Raw genomic sequence first — 13,668 nt, 5'->3', positions numbered from 1 at the left:
AGAGAGAGAGAGAGAGAGACGGCTTTGTTGACGTCCTCGTTTGTATAAGCTCAGTCTCTCTCTCTCTCTCTCTCTCTCTCTCGACATCGACCGACATACATATTCATCATTTGGCTCACTATTTTTATGAAGAAAGAGGAGGAGGAGGAGGAGGAGGAGGAGGAGGAGGAGGAGGAGGAGGAAAAACAAAGAAAGAAAAATATAAACTGAAAATAAATTAAATACGTGAAGGAAAAAAAAATAAACATACAAACAAATCTAAATAAATATGAAAAGATAAAATAAAACTCTCTCTCTCTCTCTCTCTCTCTCTCTCTCTCTCTCTCTCTCTCTCTCTCTCTCTCTCTCTCTCTCTCTCTCTCTCTCTCTCTCTCTCTCTCTCTCATCGTACTTCCTCTCTTCTCTCCTTTCCTCCATGCCACTTACATCCTCCCCTCCCTTGCCTCACTCCTCTTCTCTCCCTTCCTCTCCTCTCCCTTCCTCTCCTCTCCCTGGCTCTCCCTCCCCTGCCTCACTTCTCTCCTCTCCCCTCTTCTCTCCCTTCCTCTCCTCTCCCTGGCTCTCCCTCCCCTGCCTCACTCCTCTCCTCCTCTGCCCTCTTCTCTCCCTTCCTCTCCTCTCCCTGGCTCTCCCTCACCTGCCTCACTTCTCCTCTCCACTCTTCTCTCCCGTCCTCTCCTCTCCCTGGCTCTCCCTCACCTGCCTCAAGCACACCTTCCCGGAAACTCTCCCTCCGTCCGCTGTGACCTATTTTGGGGCGGCCAATAATATTTCAGAGACTCTTTTACCTCCACACAAGAATCGTGAAGAGGGAGGTGGAGGGAAGGAGAGAGCGGGAGGAAAAAAGGAGGGTTTGAGGAAGAATGAAAGAAGAGGAAATGAATAAGTGAGTGAGTGAATGAATGAAGGAAGAAATACAGATTGGAAAGAGGATGGGAGAGAGGATTAAAGTTGGAGGGAAACAGAAGGGAGGGAGGGAAGGATGGAAGTGAAGAAGGAAAGAAGGAAGGAGGGAATGAAGAAAACAAAGGAAAATAATACTATTTCTTTCTTTATATTTCTCCACAAAGAAGAACCGTCAAGGATGAGGAGGAGGAGGAAGAATGAGAAGGCGGAAGGAGAGAGGAAGGAAGGAAGGAAGGAAGGAAGGAAGGAAGGAACGAAGGAAGGAAGAAAAGCAAGCCTGTCTGTTCCTCCTCTTTCCCTTCCTCCTCCTCCTCCTCCTCCTCCTCCTCCACACAGGTGAGTAGGTTCAGCTCTAGAGAGGAATACAGGTATCATTAATAATTATATATATAATTATTGAGGCGCGTCTTACCTTCCCTGTGTGTGTGTGTGTGTGTGTGTGTGTGTGTGTGTGTGTGTGTGTGTGTGTGTGTGTGTGTGTGTGTGTGTGTGTGTGTACGCCTCCCCTGGGCTACCTCTTGCGTTTTAAACCTCGAGGGGGTCAGCGAGTTTGAAGAAGAGAAAGGGGGCGGGGCGGGGCGAGGGGAGGGAGGAGAAGAAGAAGAGGAGGAGGAGGAGGAGGAGGAGAAGGAGGAAGGAAAGGGACTGAGGCAGGCTGATGTGAAGTAAGGTTGAGTAAGGTTGGGTAAGGTTGGGTTAGGTTGGGTTACATGGGGTCCGGCGGGGTGCGTTGCCTGGGGAGGGTCATGTAGGGGAGGTTACGGTGGGGAGAAGAAGGGGAGATGAGTGGGATAGGCTGGAAGGAAGGGGTGAAAGGATGTGCAGGGGAATGGGAGGGAGAATAATGGATGGGAGATAGTAGAAGGCAAGGCAGTACTCAAACCCATACCTCATTTGTTTTGTCTCTTCCTGTCCTCCTCCTCCTCCTCTTCCTCCTCCTCCTCCTCTTCTTTTTCACCTCGTCCACCTCCTCCTCCTCCTCTTCGCCCTCTGTTTCCTCCTCGTCATTTCCTTCCCTTTCTTTATCTTTGTTTTTCTTCTTTCCTTTTTCCTCTTCCTCCTCCTCATTCTTATGCTTCTTCCAGACACGGGGTAATCGTATTCTGTAATCGTAATCGATTACAATCGATTACAGTTTTTCAAGTAATCGTAATCGATTACCCTCTTGTTTTTTGTTAAGTAATCGTAATCGTATTCGAATACATTAAAAATGTAATCGTAATCGTGATTACTTTTGCGATTATATTAGCAAAGTTTTAGTTAATAGTTTCTCGTACAGCAAGTATGTACTCTAAATATCTGTAGTAATTCAACCAATTAAATATTCAGTATGGTACATGTGTTCACCTTTCAGTCCTTCCTGTAATCACGATTGTAATCACGATTAAAACATCATGTAATCGTAATCGATTACACCTAATTTTATTGTAATCGTAATCGAGAAAATATGAAGTAATCGTAATCGATTACATAACACAAGTAATCGCCCCAAGTCCGGCTTCTTTTTTAATTCTCCTATTCCTCTTCCTTTCCTATTCATTTTTATTCTTATCCTCCTCCTCCTCCTCCTCCTCCTCCTCCTCTTACATATACTTTACCACTACAATTATTCTCTTCTCCTCCCAAAGCCCTCCTCCCTTACCCACCCTCCTCCACCTCCACCCCCTCCGGCCAGCCCTTCCCCTTCCCCTCCCAGTCACGCGTCGTCTCAGCCCTTTAAATTCCTCACCTGACCCGCATCGGTGCTACAGGTGTTACGGGTTCACCTGGATTAGTGTGGGAGAGTGTAGTGGATGGTGGTGGTGGTGGTGGTGGTAGTTTGTTATTTTTTGTTATTTTGTTTTCTTGCTATTCTTGTTTTTGTGTGTTTTGTGTACGAGTTGTTTTCATCTCTCTCTCTCTCTCTCTCTCTCTCGTCCAGACAGCGACGGCCTTCACCTTTCTTGAGCATCACCACTCACGTTCTCTCCTCCTCCTCCTCCTCCTCCTCCTCCTCCTCCTCCTCCTCCTCCTCCTCCTTCTCCTCTTCTCATGAGACGAACAAACATGCAGCAGAATTAAAACTTATCCTAAATCTCTAAAACGTCAGATATGTTTGTCTATGTTAATCTTATATTCCCTTCCCACGGTCAAGACGCAGCTTCCATTTTTTTTTTTATAAAGGTTTCATTGAGGGGAAGAATAATGACAGAACAGGAAGCAAAACTCTGGCCTTCATGTTTCGCTTAGAATGTCACAAAAAAAAAAGAAGAAAAAAAAGAATAAAACTTGAAGCCCTCCAGATTCAAGCGACAAGGCCTTCCTGCAAATACACTCAGCGATGCGAGGTTGAAAATAAGTCGTTACTGGTATCATGCTACACACGCCGAGGGAAAGAATGGAGTGAAAAGTTAAAAAAAGAGAAGGAGAAGGAGAGGGTTGTAGAATTCTGTTGTGGTGAAGTGGTAGAGAAGGAGGGAAGGAAAGGAGAAAATAGAGGAAAAGGTTGAGAGGAAGGAGAACAAGAGGATGGAGAGGGAAGTGGAGTTGGAAAAGTTTGAATTGGAAGTTTAGAAAAGTTTTGAAATAGAGAGATTTAGAAGCAGATTAGTTAAGAAAATTTTATAATGGAATGGCTAGGAAAAGTTTAGAGAAAATTTTAGAGAAGTTTTAAATTAGAGTAGTTTAGAAAAAGTTTAAAATGGATTGGTTAAGAAAAGTTTAGAAAAAAATTTAAGAAAAGTTTTGAAATAGAAAAGTTTGGAAGTAGAAGAATTTAGAGAAAAAAAAATAATAGAATGGAATTGTTCAGAAAAGTTTAGAAGGAAAATTTGAGAAAAGTTTTGAAATAGAAGTTACGAAAAGTTTAAAAATACAGGAGTTTATAAATAGGCATCTCGTTCTGTATTTTTTTTCCCTGGAGCAGCAATTTGAGGGTCTTTTTTTTTTTTCCTTGATCTGTCTCCCTTGTAAAAAAAATTAAAAAAATAAAAATAAAAAGTTGGAGAAAATTAGAATAATACAAATATGTACATCAATGAATTCTGTGGTAGAGAAAACGCGTAGTACTGAACATCACATTCATAAGAAACCTTGCCTCGGGGGACTAAGGGGAGAGAGAGAGAGGTGCCGGCCGAAACGAGCATACCGGACTCCACCGAACGACTTTTAGCTTAACCGGACGAGCAAGGAGCCGCGCAGTCGCCACCACGCTGAGGGCGACACTTACTAACACGCCCGAAAAGCCCCTTGAAGTTATTTGGACGCTGCAGGTGTGCGCGGCGTAATTAGGTTTGGAGCAGACCACCCGAAAGGACCAATGAGGCTGAGTGGTGTGTATTTCTAGCTAATTTTATGTAAACCTTCGTGACATCCACTTTCTTTTCCTATTCATCTTTCACCTCTTTCTCCACCTCCTCAAACTTAACTTCTCCTCTCTCTCCTCCATCTCCTACTCGTCCTCCTACTCCTCCTCCTCCTCCTCCTCTGAATTTCTAGATAATTTCATGTATTCATTATAAACATCCTCTTTCTTTTCCTATATCACTTTCTCTCCCCTAACTTCGCCTCCCCTCCTCCTCCTCCTCCTCCTTCGCCCAGAGTAGCAGCGCCCAGCATCAGCGAGACTCATCTTCGCTCTTATTCATCTCTGTAGCTCATGATTTAAGTCGATGGGCCGAGGCGGGGGTAATTTGGGCAGGTAATGAGCACTTACGACGGTGGGTGAGCCTTTCCCGCCCCCCCCCTCACCCCGCCCCGCCCCGCCCCGGCCTACCTGTATACCTGTGCCCCGACGGAAAACATAATTCTCTCTCTCTCTCTCTCTCTCTCTCTCTCTCTCTCTCTCTCTCTCTCTCTCTCTCTCTCTCTCTCTCTCTCTCTCTCTCAGGTACGCACAGCTCCCCCTCCCCCCTCTCCATACAGTCAGTCCTCATGAAGTAGCCGCCACAGGAGCCACTAAGAGAATGTAGTACTTGTGGCCGTAACCCGAAGCGGCATTCAGGGCCTGCAACACTCCCACAGGCGCCGCAGGAGGAGCCACAGCGCACGACCCTTGCAGAACCGGATGGTCGTTCTCCCCCCCTACCCCCCACCAACATGACCAACAAAGACCACCACCAACAGAACGCGATGTGGACACTCACCGCCATCTCCTCGGAGCGGTAGGAGGTGAAGGTCTTCTCATCCTGAAGGAGCACGCAGAAGAACGGCTCCCAGGTGGCCAGAGGAACCTTGCTGGACCGCAGGGAGTTGCTGGGGCGGTGGCAGGGGCGCACCTCGCGGTCTGTGGGAGAGAGAAGAGCATAAGGCAAGGCCACAGCAGGCGGGGAAGGACGCGTGGTCACCGCAGCCCCAGGCCCGGGGATGCGGCGGGCTGGTGCTGGGGACGGACAGTAATTGCTGGCGCTCACTTATTCACACACTACAGGGACACACGGGGCACGGGGAGGCCTACACCCGCGGCACGAGGCGGCACAAAATGTCCACACTGCTGCACGCCGCGCCAACGCCATTATGAAATAACAAATTGGTGGCCGGTGGCGAGTCCATTTGTTTATTCTACGCGCCTAACAACATTTTGCCAGACAAACTTTTATCTTTCTCTCTTTATCTATCCGTCTATCTATCTATCTATTTATCTATCTGTATGGTGACTTTTTCTTTGTTGTTTTCTTCCGTCTTGCAACAGGAGTAGTATGGATCAATGACAGAGTGCAGAGTTAATTACAGATTTATTTATCATCTTTATTTGTACTTAGGGGATAGATTCAATACTTTTTATAGTGTGTGTGTGTGTGTGTGTGTGTGTGTGTGTGTGTGTGTGTGTGTGTGTGTGTGTGTGTGTGTGTGTGTGTGTGTGTGTGTGTGTGTGTGTGTGTGTGTGTGTGTGTCATGCCGGGATGCTGCTGTCTGGCCTATCAACATGACACCTAAAATAACAACAATAAATAAGCCTTACGTAAACAACAAAAATGAACGATACAAATAACTAAAAAAAAAAAAGAAAGAAAAAAAAATCGAACAAGCAAGACGTCCGCCAAAGAAGACGCTGTAAAGAAGCAGTTTGTGGCGCCGCGGCCTTAACACAAACACGAACTCAAGGCTTCGAGGTGTTGCGCCAACCACCCCTTGTACACACGACACCCCGCCCCTCTCACCCCCACACCCTGTAACACCCTGACGCAACACCCTAGACGACCCCAAGTGGCGGTGTGGTGAGCAGCGTGACACCCGCGGACGGAAGGGAGGAAGGGAGAGAAAGACTTAGGGAGAGAAGTAATGATGGATGTTGGGACCGTTGAGACCTCCTTCCCTCTCTCCCTCCTTCCCTCCCTTTACCCATCCATCCATCCATCCATCTCCTTCCATCCCTCCCCGCAGCATCCCTCATCTCCTCCTTCTCCACCGCGAGTGAAAGTATCTAATGAGTATCCTTAGTATTCCCTCCACTTCATTTGCATATCCAATTAGTGGAGACATCGGAGGGAGGAGACGGAGAGAACAGTGTGGAGGAAAGGGTGGAGGTGGGGTGGGGTAGGATGGGGTGAGGGAGGTAAGATCATCCACCTACCCTCTCATCCCTACTTCTACTCCACTATTATAGCTCTCCGTGTCTTCTTCTTCTTCTTCTTCTTCTTCTTCTTTTTCTTCTTCTTCCTCCTCCATACACCATAACCCTCACCACAAATATTTTTCTTACTCATCTTCATCGTCATCATTTAGACCTTCAGCATTCTCTCTCTCTCTCTCTCTCTCTCTCTCTCTCTCTCTCTCTCTCTCTCTCTCTCTCTCTCTATCTCTCTTCCTCTTCCCTTATTTTTTTTCCACTCCCTCATCATCTACCTTTCTTTTCTCCTTCTCCCTATTTTCTCCCTCTCTTCCTCTCTCCTAACACCCCTTCCCTGCCTCCTTCCTTCCCTTACCATCTTCTTTCACATCCTCATTGCTGTTCTTCCTTCTCTATCTCTTTCTTTCTCTCTCTCCCTTTTCTTCACTTCCTTGTTCTCTCCCTTTTCTTCACTTCCTTTCCTTCGCTTCCTTATTACCTCCCATTCCTTCGCTTCCTTATCCTCTTCCTTTCCTTCGCTTCCGTGTCCTCTTCCTTTCTTTCTCTTCCTTGTCATCTTTCTCCCTCCCTCCCTCCCTTCCTTGTCATCTTCCCATCTCCCTCCCTTGTCATCTTCCTCCCTTCCTCCCTTTCTGCCATCATCACTTACCTTGCCCCCATGTCCTCTCCCTCCCTCCCTCCCTCCCTGCCATCGTCACCCAGCTCCCCGTGTGGGTGGAGGGCGTCTTTAGTCTCCCAGGGTAATGATCGACTGACAATGACACCCCGACGCCCACCCCCGCCCACACATACCCTTAGGGGGGGGCGGACCCGACCCTGAGGTGTAATATGTGCCCCCCTCCTCCCTTCACCCTGTCACCCCCTGCTTCCTCCCCCCCCCTCCTCCCCTCCACAGTTTGGTTAATAGGCCTCAACCCGGTGAAACGCAAAGAGGATTGAGGAGGAACTGGTGGCTTGTGAGTGTCCACCATGAGGGAGAGGAGGAGGAGGAGGAGGAGGAGGAGAAACAGAAGAAGAAGAAGAAGAAGAAGAAGAAGAAAAGAAAAATGAAGAAAAAAAAAGAAAAAGAAGAAAAAGAAAAAGAAGAAAAAGAAAAAGAAGAAGAAAAAGAAGAAGATGAAGAAGAAGAAGAAAAAGAAGAAGGAGGAGGAAGGACAGGAGGAGAAAGAGGAGGAGGAAGTAAAGTAGCACACAAAAGGAAGATTAGAGATTGAGAAAGAGAAAACGAATCAGAGTAATGAGAGGAGAAAAAAAAGGAGTCTGAAAAATGAGGGGGAAAGATGAAAAATGAGAGGAAAATGAGGAAAAAAAGGAGTCTGAAAAATGAGGAAAAAAATAGAAAAAGAGGAAAATGAGAGGAAAAAAAGAAAAATGAGAGGAAAATGAGGAAAAAAAAAAGAAAAATGAGAGGAAAATGAGAGGAAAAAAAATAAAAATGAGAGGAAAATGAGGAAAAAAAGAAAAATGAGAGGAAAATGAAAGGAAAAAAAGAAAAATGAGAGGAAAATGAGAGGAAAAAAAGAAAAATGAGAGGAAAATGAAAGAAAAAAAAAGGAGTCTGAAAACGTGGAGAAAAACACTAGCAGAAGAGAAAACAGATAGATGGAGATAGATAAATAGATTGATAGATAAAGATAGAAAAAGAAAAGTACTCTGAAGGGTGTGGAGGAGCTAAAAGTAGATGAGGAGAGAGGCAAGAAACTAAGAGGCAATATGGAGGGAAAAAAAATAAAAGACTGGCGCTAGGGGAAAAAAAAGGAAAAGAGGAGCAGGAGGAGGAAGAGGAGGAGGAGGAGGAGTGCTGAAAGGAGAGAGGAAGGAAGAAAGTGTATGAAAAAGTGAAAGAAGTGTAGTTGAAAGGAAAAAAAAACAGGAAGAAGGAGAGAAGAAAGGGAAAGGAGAGGAAAGAGAGGGGGAAAGGAGAGGAAAGAAAGAGGAAAAGGAGAGGAGAGGGAGGAAAAGTTAAGGAAAGACGTAAAGGAATGGCAGAGAAGGTAAAGAAAGGCGGAGAAAAGAGAGAAAGAAAGAAGGAAAAACAAGAGAGAGAGAGGGAGAGAAGGCGAGAGGGAGAGGGAGGGGGGAGTCTTTCTCCTCCTCGTTATCTCATCTCCTGCGGGACTTAACAACCTCCTCCTCCTCCTCCTCCTCGTGAACCTTCCTCCCATTATCCACCTCATTTCTCGTCCACATCTTCTCTCTTTCCCTCCTCCTCCTCCTCCTCCTCCTCCTCGATCCTCCTCTTCGTCCATGTCTTCGTCCTTCACTTTGATCTCCTTTTCTCGATAGCCTCCTCCTCCTCCTCATCATCATCGTTTTCTTCCCATTCTTCTTCTGCCCTGTCGTAAACATTATACCAATTATGTGTGTCTGTGTGTGTGTATGAGAGAGAGAGAGAGAGAGAGAGAGAGAGAGAGAGAGAGAGAGAGAGAGAGAGAGAGAGAGAGAGAGAGAGAGAGAGAGAGAGAGAGGAAGGGGGGGAGGAGGTGGATAAAAAGGGAAAGAAAATAAGGGGAGGGAGTCTCATATAAGGGAAGGAAAATACCCTTTGCTAGAAGTGAAAGAAAGGCAACGACCACCCTTCCCCCTCCTCCTCCTCCTCCTCCTCCTCCTCCTCCTCCTCCTCCTCTTCCTCTTCCTCCTCCTTATCCTCCTACGCACATACCATAACACGCTAAAGAAAGTCTGCAACAACCTCCTTATATCCTCCTCTTCCTATTACTACTCCTTGTCTACTCTTTTACTTCTTTTTCCTTTCTTACTCTTTCTACTTTTTCTTCTTGTGTTTTTTCTTCTTTTACTTCTTATTTTTCTTCTACTCCTTCTCTTTTCTACTTTTCCTTTTTTTCTTTCTTTTCATCTTCTTCCTCTTCTTTTTCTCTTTCTCCTATTCTTTCTATTTACTCCTCCTCCTCCTCCTCCTACTCCTGCCCTCATCCGCTACCCTCACAGATCACCCTCACGCCCTTACCTCTCTCCTCACCCTCCCTCCGTCTCCCCCTCCGGCCCTACACCTGCCCGGCTTCTGGCTTTTACCTGGCGTAATTAGACTCGCTCAGGTGACAGGTAACTAACATCATTACGCGGCGTTAACTCTCCTTTCTTCTGGCGTAGGTAAGGGGGAGGAGGGAAGGGGAAGGGGGGAGGGTGGGGGAAAGAGGGGGAAGGCAACGAGGAATAACATAACGCGATGCAATTATTCGGCGCCGGGTCGGTCGTGCGAGGCGCTGCACTAATAATAATTCTGCGATGATGAAATAATAATAATAATAGTAATGGAAATTGAATGTAATATGCGTGAGTTGGGTGTGTCGCGTGCTGAGAATGGGGGAGGGGGGGAAGGGAGGGGGGAGGAGGAGGGGGGAAATAAAGGGAGGGAGTATGATAGGGGTAGCTGTAGGGTAATTTTTCGGGTTTTGAGAGAGAGAGAGAGAGAGAGTCTCTCTCTCTCTCTCTCTCTCTCTCTCTCTCTCTCCACATTCCACTTTGATACTCTTCCTACTACACAGGAGGAAGAAGAAAAGCATCAGGAGGAGGAGGAGGAGGAGGAGGAGGAGGAAGATGAGGAGGAGGAGGAAACTTTCTTACCTCTCTTAGATTACCATGAGTGATAAGTGAGTAAGCGTGAGGTGTGTGTGTGTGTGTGTGTGTGTGTGTGTGTGTGTGTGTGTGTGTGTGTGCAATTTCAATGCATGTGTGTGTGTGTGTGTGTGTATGTGCTTGCCATGAGAGGGGAAAGTTAATTTAAGTCGATAAGTACACACACACACACACACACACACACACACACACACACACACACACACACACACACACACACACACACACACACACACACACACACACACACACACACTCTCTTTCGTCATGTGTATACTGGTAGAAGAAAGAGAGAAAGAAAGAAAGAAAGAAAGAAAGAAAGAAAGAAAGAAAGAAAAAAGAAAGAGAAAGAAAGAAAGAAAGAAAAGAAAAGAAAGATGAATTTATAGATGAAAGAGAAAATTGGAGGCTGAGTTGATCCTCCTAAACACACACACACACACACACACACACACACACACACACACACACACACACACACACACACACACACACACACACACACACACACACACACACACAGAAAACGTAATGTGGACAGAAAGAACTACTTGTGTTTTCTTCTCATTATAGTTTTTTTTTTTTTTTAGGGACAAACAGACTAACGAGGAACATTGCGGTGAATAATTAAATATCACACTTTTTCCTCTCTCTCTCTCTCTCTCTCTCTCTCTCTCTCTCTCTCTCTCTCTCTCTCTCTCTCTAAAACCACCCCTCGCCCACTCATATTTAAGTATAATAAGACCTCCCTACCACACTCCCTCCCTTTTTTCCTCCCCCCCTCCCTTTCTCTCTCCTTTTAACGCTCCTTCTCTTTCTCTCTCTCTCTCTCCTTGCCTTCCTCTCTTCTTATTTCCTTGTCTTTCCTCCCTCCCTTATCTTCCCTTACTCCTTACCTTCCCTCACTCCTGACCTTTCTACCTCCTTCTCTCCTTTTGTTTTCCTCCATTCCTTCCCCTCCCAATCTATCTCTCTTTTCCTCTAATACTCCTTTCTTTCCTCCCTTACTTCTTTCCTCCTTCACTCCCACTCCGTCTTTCCTCTCCTGCTTCATTTCCTTCCTCCCTTTCACCCATCTCATTGTTTTCCTTCATTTTCCTCACAATACTTCCCTCCGTCTCTCCTCATCTCCCCTTCTATCCTCCCACCCTCCTTCTATTCTTTTCTTCTCTCCCTACTCCCCTCTCCCTCCGTCCCTCCCTCTCACCCTCCCTCGCCAGCCAGAAACAACAGTAAAAATGCGAACCACTTAAGAAAAATATGTGGCTTGGGGTGAGAAATAAGTGGTGGTGGTGGAGGTAGTGGTGGTGGTGATATTAATAGTGGTGGTGATGTTGGTAGCGGTTGGGATGCTGGTAACGGTGGAGATGGTATACTGGTGGTGGTGGTGGTGGTGATGGTGGTGGTGGTGGTGGTGGTGGTGGTGGTGACTGTGATTATAACTTGCGCCTATGTCTCGCCCCTTTTTCTCTCTCTCTCTTTCTCTCTTCACACTGAGCCAAAACTAATTACAAAGTTGGTACTATGAGAGAGAGAGAGAGAGAGAGAGAGAGAGTAGGAAGCCCAGAGGGAGGAAGGATGTTTAGGAGATACACTACAGGATTCATAACACCTCCTCCTCCTCCTCCTCCTCCTCCTCCTCCTCCTCCTCCTCCTCTTTTTATTGTAACAACCAGAAATTCTTCCTCTTTTGCGCCATGTCCAGTTACGTGTGTGTGTGTGTGTGTGTGTGTGTGTGTGTGTGTGTGTGTGTGTGTGTGTGTGTGTGTGTGTGTGTGTGTGTGTGTGTAGGTGGACGACAGCTGGCTTCGAACATTCCTTTTTAACTTTGTCCGGAAAAGAAGAAAAAAATGCACGTGCGCGCACACACACACACACACACACACACACGGATGAAAGCCAAGATACACGACTTTGAGGGCACTAACACCTGGCCCTCTTCTCCTGGCACTCTCCTCCTCTTCGTCTTCCTTTTCCTCCTCCTCCTCTTCGTCTTCTTCCTCCTCCTCCTCATTCTTCACTTGCTCTTCCTTCTCATCCTTTCTTTTTCATGGTCTTTTTTTTTTTTACTTTCTTTTCTGTCCTCCACTTTATTACCTTCCACCTTAATCAAACCTGGTCGTCTTTTTCCTTCTTCTTCTTCTCCTTCATTTTCTTCTTCTTCTCTTCCTCCTCCTCCTCCTCCTCCTCCCTCACCACATCCTGCACTCCCTCATTCACACCCACACAACACCACAACCATCACCATCACCTTCAGCCAGACCTCCCCTTCGCAGCTTCCTTCCTCCCCATGCATGCAGTACCTAACACCCTGACTGGGGGAGGAGGAGGGGGAAGGAGAGGGGAAGGAGGGACTGCCTGCATGGGTGAGGGTGTAAGGGGGACTGGGGGAGGGCTGTGGTGTGAGGAGGCGGGCGGCGAATGGGGTTATGAGGACCAAAATATAAGGTGTTTGGGGTTTAGTGCAGCGCGGCCCTCATCTCGCGGTCCCCCGTTGAGGTCTCGCCCGCCAGCCAGCCCTTCTTTACTGCCTTCGAGTGCATGAGGGGTGGGAGTGAGGGGGTAGGGAGAGGAGGGGTGGGGAGGAGGGAGTGAGGTGAGAGGGAGGGTGGGAGTGAGGGGTGGGGAGAAGGAGGGGAGTGAGGGAGGGAGGGACAGGGAGGAGGGGTGAGGGGGAGGGAGGGGAGGTTGGAGGGTGAGAGGAAGGAAGGAAAAAAAGAACGGTGCAGATAAGGTGAACAAAAAGAAGAAAGAAGAAGAGAGAGAGAGAGAGAGAGAGAAAGTTGAACGCATAATGTGATGGTTGTTGAAATATATAAAAGGAAGGGGAGGAGAGAAAGGTGGGAATGTGTTACTGTTCTCTCTCTCTCTCTGTCTCTCTATTGATCAGACTAAGAATAATCGACCAATGGACTTACGCTGCCATTTCCTCCCTCACACACACACACACACACACACACACACACACACACACACACACACACACACACACACACACACACACACACACACACACTAACATTTTTACACCTAAATAACCTATACAAACAACATCAAACTCTCTCTCTCTCTCTCTCTCTCTCTCTCTCTCTCTCACCAGGTAAATCCCTCACTAATTGACCTCTAGAGCCTTTCAATCCACCTTCGTTAATCCCACTTCGCTCTTTCTGTAATCCCTTCTCGTTGGCCCTAACCTCCTCCTCCTCCTCCTCCTCCTCCTCCTCCTCCTCCTCCAACTCGATCCTTCTCCTCCTCGTTTCGTCTTCCTCTTCCTCTTACTATTTCTCCTTTTTTTTCCTCTTTCGTCATGTGTACTGGTAGAAGAAAGAAAGAAAGAAAGAAAGAAAAAAAGAAAAAGAAAGAAAGACCCCCAAAAAAGATGAATTTACAGGTGGAAGTGAAAACTTGAGGCCGAGTCGATCCTCCAAAACACACACACACACACACACACACACACACACACACACACACACACACACACAAACACATTGACTCACTAACATCAATAATCATCAACTCCCATTTCCTCCCTTTTCCCTCCCTTCCTCTCTCCCTCTCCCTCCCTTCCTCTACCCATCCTCCTCTCCCATCTGACCTTCTTCCTTCCTTCCTTCCTA

The 13,668-nt window shown here is 46.8% G+C and overlaps 1 protein-coding gene across 2 annotated transcripts in view; it reads right to left on the bottom strand.

Moving 5' to 3' along the window:
* The window catches only part of LOC127001597 (uncharacterized), a 186,591-nt gene that overhangs the window by 72,541 nt on the left and 100,382 nt on the right, over positions 1 to 13,668 (bottom strand). For both annotated transcript variants that reach the window (XM_050866390.1, XM_050866391.1), the window contains exon 3: positions 5,031 to 5,170. In XM_050866390.1, coding sequence (XP_050722347.1) covers positions 5,031 to 5,170 — 140 coding nt within the window. The remainder of the gene's footprint in view (positions 1 to 5,030; positions 5,171 to 13,668) is intronic.

This window comes from Eriocheir sinensis, chromosome 21 (genome assembly GCF_024679095.1).
Source record: "Eriocheir sinensis breed Jianghai 21 chromosome 21, ASM2467909v1, whole genome shotgun sequence".
In the NCBI taxonomy this organism is placed as follows: domain Eukaryota; kingdom Metazoa; phylum Arthropoda; class Malacostraca; order Decapoda; family Varunidae; genus Eriocheir; species Eriocheir sinensis.
The sequence above is the reverse complement of the archived record's forward strand: the minus strand, read 5'-3'. Positions and strand labels throughout refer to the sequence as shown.